Source organism: Ammospiza nelsoni, chromosome 30, assembly GCF_027579445.1.
Source record: "Ammospiza nelsoni isolate bAmmNel1 chromosome 30, bAmmNel1.pri, whole genome shotgun sequence".
NCBI classification, from domain to species: domain Eukaryota; kingdom Metazoa; phylum Chordata; class Aves; order Passeriformes; family Passerellidae; genus Ammospiza; species Ammospiza nelsoni.
Window position 1 is genome coordinate 4308070 of NC_080662.1, and position 8954 is coordinate 4317023.

Below are 8954 nucleotides of genomic sequence, written 5' to 3' on the forward strand. Positions count from 1 at the left end.
TGAGGGAACAAAATCTTCTTCCCCACCTGTTTCCCCTTCCCTTGGAAGTTTTCAGTGGATTGAGGGGTTTCTGTCCTGCAGCTTCGCCTGAGCGGGGGCCGCAACCCCTACGAGGGGCGCGTGGAGGTGCTGGCCGAGCGCAACGGGACCCTGAGGTGGGGCACGGTCTGCAGCCACAACTGGGGCACCGTGGAGGCCATGGTGGTGTGCAGGCAGCTGGGGCTGGGATTCGCCAGCCATGCCTTCCAGGTGAGCCCTGTCCCACCCTAAACCTAACCCGAAACTTAACCCTAACCCCTAACCCAGCCACGCCTTCCAGGTGAGCCCTGTCCCACCCTAAACCTAACCCTAAACTTGAACCCTAACCCCTAACCCAGACACACCTTCCAGGTGAGCCCTGTCCCACTCTAAACCTAACCCTAAACTTAACCCTAACCCCTAACCCAGCCACACCTTCCAGGTGAGCCCTGTCCCACCCTAAACCTAACCCTAAACTTAACCCTAACCCCTAACCCAGCCACGCCTTCCAGGCGAGCCCTGTCCCACTCTAAACCTAACCCTAAACTTAACCCTAACCCAGCCACGCCTTCCAGGTGAGCCCTGTCCCACTCCTAACCCTAACCCTAAACTTAACCCTAACCCCTAACCCTAACCCAGCCACGCCTTCCAGGTGAGCCCTGTCCCACCCTAAACCTAACCCTAAACTTGAACCCTAACCCCTAACCCAGCCACACATTCCAGGTGAGCCCTGTCCCACCCTAAACCTAACCCTAAACTTGAACCCTAACCCCTAACCCAGCCACACCTTCCAGGTGAGCCCTGTCCCACCCTAAACCTAACCCTAAACTTGAACCCTAACCCCTAACCCAGCCACACCTTCCAGGTGAGCCCTGTCCCACCCTAAACCTAACCCTAAACTTAACCCTAACCCCTAACCCTAACCCAGCCACGCCTTCCAGGTGAGCCCTGTCCCACCCTAAACCTAACCCTAAACTTAACCCTAACCCTAACCCTAACCCAGCCACGCCTTCCAGGTGAGCCCTGTCCCACCCTAAACCTAACCCTAAACTTAACCCTAACCCCTAACCCAGCCACACCTTCCAGGTGAGCCCTGTCCCACCCTAAACCTAACCCTAAACTTAACCCTAACTCCTAATCCTAACCCTAACCCAGCCACGCCTTCCAGGTGAGCCCTGTCCCACCCTAAACCTAACCCTAAACTTAACCCTAACCCCTAACCCAGCCACGCCTTCCAGGTGAGCCCTATCCCACTCCTAACCCTAACCCTAACGCTAACCCCAACCGTAACCCTAACCTTAACACTAACCCTAACTCTAACCCTAACCCCAACCCTAACCTTAACCCCAACCCTAATCTTAACCCTAACCCAGCCCCTGCCTGGGCCTCACATCTGGATGGGTGGGCTGGGGGTGCTGGAGGAGGAGGAGGAGGAGGAGGAAGGGTCGTTCCAAAAGGAGATCCAAGGTTGGAGCTGGAAAGACCCCAAGAGTAAAATCTCCTTGTACAACACCTACATGGAGGTAGGGACTTGGAGTAGATGGAGCTGTGGAGGATAAAAAGTGAGGGAACTTCATCAGGAGCTGGAATGATGGGATAAGGGGGAATGGCTTCCTCCTGCCAGAGGGCAGGGTTGGATGGAATACTGGGAATAAATTCTGCCCTGGCTCTGTGGTGAGGAATTCCCAGAGGAGCTGTGATTGTCCCATCCCTGGAAGTGTCCAAGGCCAGGTTGGAGCAACCTGAGATAGTGGGAGGTATCCCTGCCTGGGTGGGACTGGATGAGTTTTAAGATTTTTAAGGATTTGGTGATAAACATTCTGCTTCCCTGAGTTCTCTGTTGTTTTCTCACAGCTCAGGTTTCCTGACATTCACCAATCCCTCCTTGGGCTGGTGGCTGCATGCAGGTTCTTGTCCCTCCCTGAAATGCAGAGGTCAGGTTCAAACTGGGGTCAGGTCTCCTGAAAAAACGGGATTTTGCCCCTGGAGTTGCTCCAGGGCAGCTCCATGAATTGATGGTATTCCCTGCTCCTCCCTGCTGCTTCTGCATGGCCAGGAGTGACCCCTCAGTCCTGCCCCACCCTGGGAGTGTCCCAGGCCAGCTTGGAGCACCCTGGGATAATGGAAGGTGTCCCTGCCCACGGCAGGGGTGGAATGGGATAAAATGGGATTTAAGGTCCATATTCCCATATGGTGAATTGTTCCCCCCCAGGCTTTTCCTGCTCAAACTCAGAGTAGGATTAGATTGGATATTCAGGACAAATCCTTCTCTGGGAGGGTGGGGAGGGGCTGGAATGGATTCTCTACAGAAGCTGTGGCTGCCCCATCCCTGGAAATGTTCAAGGTCAGATTGGACAGGGCTTGGAGCAAGCTGGGATAGTGGGTGGTGTCCCTGCCCAGGTGGGACTGGATGAGATTTAAGATATTTAAGGATTTCATGATAATCCCAAATTATTTGGATTATTAATGCTTCCCTGAGTTCTCTGTTGTTTGCTCACAGCTCAGGTTTCCTGACATTCACCAATCCCTACGTGGGCTGGTGGCTGCATGCAGGTTCTTGTCCCTCCCTGAAATGCAGAGGTCAGGTTTAAACTGGGGTCAGGTCTCCTGAAAAAATGGGATTTTTCTCCTGGAGCTGCTCTGGTGCAGCCCTGGATGCAGCTCCATGAATTGTTGGTATTCCCTGCTCCTCCCTGCTTCTGCACGGCCAGGAACGGCACCTCAGCTCTGCCCCACCCCTGGGAGTGTCCCAGGCCAGACTGGACAGGGCTTGGAGCGAGCCGGGCTGGTGGAAAGTGTCCCTGCCCATGGGATGAGCAATCCAAACCATTCCATGACCTCTGCCACCCTGGGCTCATGGACAGATCCCAGCCCTTCTCCACGGCCAGGGAAGGATCTGCAGGTCCTCAGGGGACACTCAGGGCTGGGACACCCAGCGGGAAGGAGGCTGGAGCTGCCCATGTGCTGCTGGGGCCATTCCCTGCTCCAACTCCTTCCTCCAGCTGATTTCCCCCATCAAACCCCGGGAGCTGAGGATCTCCACATCCCTGAGCGTGGCCTTTCCGACTGCCTGCCTCTGTTGACACAGCCCTGGGAGTCCAGCGAGGAAAAGGCATTTTTTCCCTGAGCTGAGGCTGCTGGAATTTGGAACAGAAAAGGCTCTTATGCTGCCCCAGCTCTGGAGCATAAAGCCCCAGTGTGCAGAACAGGGCAGCCCTGTGTGCTCCCAGCCTTCCCAAACAGCCGGGGGCAACGGGAGCCGGGGGACACCGGGGGTTTCTTTTCCTGGAAACTGCTCCCAGCTCGGGCACGGACAGATCTCGGAGGGTTTTTTTAGATTCTCTCTCCCCTCCCCTTCTCCCACGTTCTGGGGTTTGGGAGTTGATGTTGTGTCATTCCCGTGAGTTTGATAAAACTGGAGGATGAGGAGAGGAGAGGAGAGGAAGTTTCATCAGGAACTGGAATGGTGGGAGAAGGGAGAATGGCTTCCCACTGGCAGAGGACTGAGTTAGATGGGATATTGGGAATGAATTCTTCCCTGCCAGAGGACAGTTAGATGGGATATTGGGAATAAATTCTTCACTGACAAAGGACAGAGTTAGATGGGATATTGGGAATAAATTCCCCACTGCCAGAGGAAAGAGTGAGATGGGATATTGAGAATAAATTCCCCATTGCCAGAGGACAGAGTTAGATGGGATATTGGGAATTAATTCTTCGCTTTCAGAGGACAGAATTAGATGGGATGTTGGGAATAAATTCCCCACTGCCAGAGGACAGAGTTAGATGGGATATTTGGAATTAATTCTTCCCTGCTAGAGGACAGAGTGAGATGGGATATTGAGAATAAATTCTCCCCTGGAACAGCGGTGAGGTCCTGGTATGAAATTTCCAGAGAAGTTGTGGCTATCCCTGGAAGTGTCCAAAACCAGGTTTAAACCACCTGGGATAGTGAAAGGTGTCCTTCTCTATGGCATGGGGTGGGACTGGATGGGATTCAAGGTTTTTAAGGATTTGGTGACAAAACTTCAGCTTCCCTGAGTCCCCTGTTCCAGCATCCTTTGTTGGACTATGTGGGGTCTTGCCCTGATCTTCCCTGGTGGAGAATCCCCATTTTAGGCAGGTAAATATCACCCTAAGAGCCACTAAACCCCAAGGAATGTGTGAAACACCATTTCCTGCCATTTTTTTTGCCCAGGAAACGTGGTACTGGCACGGGGACGTCAGCGCCGACGACGTGGTGATGAGCGGGGTGAAGTGCTCGGGGACGGAGATGTCGCTGTCGCACTGCCGGCACGACGGGGCCCACGTGTCCTGCCCCAGGGGAGGGGGGCGCTTCGGGGCCGGCGTGTCCTGCTCCGAGAGTGAGTGACCCGGGATCTGCTCACCGGGCCAGGGGACGTGCAGGGCGAACGGGGGAACTGGATGTGCCAAAGCAACACAGAATTGTAACTCCCTGAACCTGAGAGGTTCTGGCTGGGGCTGCTCCATCCCTGGGAGTGTCCAAGGCAGATTGGAGAAAGCTGGGGTTGTGGGAGGTGTCCCTGCCCATGGTGGGGTGGGATGGGATGGGATCCATGGGGCAGGATGGCATGGGATGGGATCCATGAGATGGGATGGGATCCATGGGATGGTATCCATGGGATGGGATCCATGGGATCCATGGGATGGGATAGGATCCATGGGATGGGATGGGATGGGATGGGATGGGATGGGATGGGATGGGATGGGATGGGATGGGATCCATGGGATGGGATAGGATCCGTGGAATGGGATGGGATCCATGGGATGGGATGGGATGGGATCCATGGGATGGGATAGGATCCGTGGAATGGGATGGGATTCATGGGATGGGATGGGATGGGATCCATGGGATGGGATGGGATCCATGAGATGGGATGGGATCCATGGGATGGGATCCATGGGATGGGATGGGATCCATTGGATGGGATCCATTGGATGGGATCCATGGGATCCATGGGATGGGATCCATGGGATGGGATCCATGGATGGGTTGGGATGGGATCCATGGGATGGGTTGGGACAGGACGAGACGGGATGGGACAGCACAGCACGGCACAGCATGGCATGGCATGGCATGAGATTTAAGGTCAACTACTCCCATATGGTCAATGGTTCCACCCCAGGCTTTTCCTACTCAAACTCAAGAGTGGGATTCATTTGGATATTCAGGAGAAATTGTTCTTTTTGGGAGTGGTGAGGGAACTTCTGGCTGGCTGGGTGCTGCACTGGGCCCGTGCAGACATGTCCAGGCCTGCAGGAGCTCTGGTGGTGCTGGGATGGAGCTTCCCCCCATAACAGGGGCTGCTCCTCAGGTTTCCCTCTGTGGAGAAGCTTTGAGGCGATGGTGAAGGAAAGGAGTCAGTTCTGATGGAGGGTTTGGACCCAGAGCTTTATTCTGGCCCACAGGCCTCTGAATGCAGCACCAGCTCCAACAGAACTCCCTGAGCCCGTGGTTGCTGCTCCTTTGAACCCCGGGGAGAGGGGCAGGGAAGGGGCAGGGAGCCACCAGGCAGGGACAGAAGGGGAGGGACAAAGGGACAAAGGACACCTGGATGGCCCAATGCCCCCTCCAAAGGAATAGAGGGCATCCTTTGGATCTGCCAATCCAGGACTGACAGACAGGGATTGTCAGGGGGAAGGGAAGGGAAGGGAAGGGAAGGGAAGGGAAGGGAAGGGAAGGGAAGGGAAGGGAAGGGAAGGGAAGGGAAGGGAAGGGAAGGGAAGGGAAGGGAAGGGAAGGGAAGGGAAGGGAAGGGAAGGGAAGGGAAGGGAAGGGAAGGGAAGGGAAGGGAAGGGAAGGGAAGGGAAGGGAAGGGAAGGGAAGGGAAGGGAAGGGAAGGGAAGGGAAGGGAAGGGAAGGGAAGGGAAGGGAAGGGAAGGGAAGGGAAGGGAAGGGAAGGGAAGGGAAGGGAAGGGAAGGGAGAGGTGACTGAAACACCTGGGAGGGAATCTTCAGGAGAGGGACCTGAGGTTCTGGGGTAAACCTTGAAATCACACCGCAACACTTTTGGGGTGATTTTATTTCATTTACCCCACCCATTGCTCACCGCAGCCGCCCCTGACCTGGTGCTGAACGCGGAGCTGGTGGAGCAGACGGCCTACCTGGAGGACAGGCCCATGTTCCTGCTGCAGTGTGCCCTGGAGGAGAACTGCCTGGCCAGCTCGGCCCACAACACCTCGCTGACCTCGGGCTACCGGCGCCTGCTGCGCTTCAGCTCCCAGATCCACAACAACGGCCAGTCCGACTTCAGGCCCAAGAACGGCCGCCACGCCTGGGTGTGGCACGACTGCCACCGGTGGGTGCCACACCCGGGCTCCCTGCCACCCCCTGGACCCCCAGCCCCTCCTGCTGCCATGGGGAAGTCTTGTCCCAGCTTTGTTCCAGTTTTTTCCTGGTTTTGTCCCAGTTTTGTCACAGTTTTTTCCAGTTTTGTCCCAGTTTTGTCCCAGCTTTGTCCCGGTTTTTCCCAGCTTTGTCCCGGTTTTATCCCAGTTTCATCCCCATTTTTCCCAGTTTCATCCTGGTTTTGTCCTGGTTTTGTCCCAGTTTTCTCCCGGTTTTATCCCAGTTTCGTCCCAGTTTTTCCCAGTTTCATCCCGGTTTTGTCCCACTTTTTTCTCAGTTTCGTCCCAGCTTTGTCCTGGTTTTGTCCCAGTTTTGTCCCAGGTTTGTCCCAGTTTTGTCCTGGTTTTGTCCTGTCCTGCTTAAAAACCTTAACCTTAACCCTTAAACCTTAAAAACCTTAAACACCAGAGTGGTAAATCTTAAATCTTAGATTTCTTTATAATCTTCCCAAAGAGCTGAGATGTGCAGGTAGCACTGAAAAAGGGGAAACTTGGAGCAATTTTGGACACGGTGGAAGGGAGGTGGGATGGGAAAGGGTGAGGGAGAGGCCAGGAGCCATCTGTGCTCCAAACTGGAACCAGTTTAGATGGACAGGGATGAACTCAATCCCTCTTCAATCTTTCCAGTCTGTGAACAGCAGAGTGTAAACAGCCCAGGGAGTGACTCAGGCATAGCTCAGAATCTGAGTTAGAGAAGCTCAAACTCGCATCAAATTCATTGATTTGAGCCAAATCTGCCTCAAAACATCAGCCTGGCCTTGGCCTTGGGCCTCTGCTCTGCCTCCTGCCCTGGGACCTCCTGTTTGGATGTGGAAGTAGAATAAAAATGGGAAAGACCCCAAGCAGGGAGTGAAAAATGATTTCATTTTTCATTCTGGCAGATGGCAATTTCTGGATTGTTTTGGTTTTTTTTAGAGAGGGGAAACGCAGGAAAAATTTCCTCCCCTTCCCCCTTTGCTCATGCCCATCTGTAAATCCATGAGCAATGGTGGTGATTGGAAGTGTTTCAGCCTTGATTATTTTTACAGCTGGAAAGGAGTGGATTTATGCCCGTTTTTCTCCTTTTATTTTATTTTATTTTTTTTTTAATCTTAAGCAACTGGTTCTGAGTTAGGCCCTGTCTGAGCCTTGGCTGAGCTGAGCTTTGCAGCTGGGCCCTGCTGGGTCTCAGTGCAGGGTTCCAGGGCTGGCATGGGCATTCCCAAAGCTGGGATAGGCATTCCCAAAGCTGGGATAGGCATTCCCAAAGCTGGGATAGACATTCCCACACCTGGGATAGGCATTCCCAAAACTGGGACAGGCATTCCCAAAGCTGGGATAGGCATTCCCAAAGCTGGGATAGACATTCCCACACCTGGGATAGGCATTCCCAAAACTGGGACAGGCATTCCCAAAGCTGGGATAGGCATTCCCAAAGCTGGGATAGACATTCCCACACCTGGGATAGGCATTCCCAAAACTGGGACAGGCATTCCCAAAGCTGGGATAGACATTCCCACACCTGGGATAGACATTCCCAAAGCTGGGATAGGCATTCCCAAAGCTGGAATACACATTCCCAAATCTGGGATTCACATTCCCAAAGCTGGGATAGGCATTCCCAAATTTCAGGTAGGCCTTCCCAAAGCTAGGATAGGCATTCCTATAGCTGGGATACCCATTCCCAAAACTGGGATACCTATTCCCAAAGCTAGGACAGACATTCCCAAAGCTGGGACAGACATTCCCAAATTTGAGATAGGCATTCCCAAAGCTGGGACAGACAATCCCACACCTGGGACAGACATTCCCAAAGCTGGGATAGGCATTCCTATAGCTGGGATACCCATTCCCAAAACTGGGATACCCATTCCCAAAGCTAGGACAGACATTCCCAAAGCTGGGATAGACATTCCCAAAGCTGAGATAGGCATTCCCAAATCTGGGATTCACATTCCCAAAGCTGGGATAAGGCATTCCCAAATTTGAGATAGGCATTCCCAAAGCTGAGATACACAATCCCAAAACTGGGATACCCATTCCCAAGCTAGGACAGACATTCCCAAAGTTGGGATAGGCATTCCCAAAGTTGGGACAGACATTCCCAAATTTGAGATAAGCATTCCCAAAGCTGGAATGGGCATTCCCATAGCTGGGTTACACATTCCCAAAGCTGAGATAGGCATTCCCAAAGTTGAGATACACAATCCCAAAGCTGGGATAGGCATTCCCAGTGCTGGGATAGACATTCCCAATGCTGGAATACCCATTCCCAAAACTGGGATACCTATTCCTAAAGCTGGTACAGACATTCCCAAAGTTGGGATAGGCATTTCCAAAGCTGGAACAGACATTCCCAGTGCTGGGACAGACATTCCCAAAGCTAGAACAGACATTCCCAAAGCTAGAACAGATATTCCCAAAGTTGGGATGCCCATTCCCAAAGCTAGAACAGATATTCCCAAAGCTGGGATACCCATTCCCAAAGTTGGGATGCCCATTCCCAAAGCTGGGGCGGAACAGTAAATTAATGATCCCTTGGGATAATTGTCCCTGTCTGTCCCCACAGGCACTACCACAGCATGGAG

At 53.3% G+C, this 8954-nt stretch overlaps 1 protein-coding gene across 5 annotated transcripts in view; it reads left to right on the plus strand.

The window, feature by feature from the left end:
- Positions 1-8954, plus strand: part of LOXL2 (lysyl oxidase like 2) — a 64377-nt gene that overhangs the window by 43374 nt on the left and 12049 nt on the right. For all 5 annotated transcript variants that reach the window (XR_009420196.1, XR_009420197.1, XM_059490703.1 and 2 more), the window contains exons 7-10: positions 82-249; positions 4217-4382; positions 6095-6338; positions 8936-8954. The exon at positions 8936-8954 is cut by the window's right edge and continues 97 nt beyond it. Coding sequence is in view for 3 of the 5 variants with exons in the window: in XM_059490703.1 (XP_059346686.1) it covers positions 82-249; positions 4217-4382; positions 6095-6338; positions 8936-8954 (597 nt within the window). In the remaining 2 variants the exon portion in view is untranslated. The remainder of the gene's footprint in view (positions 1-81; positions 250-4216; positions 4383-6094; positions 6339-8935) is intronic.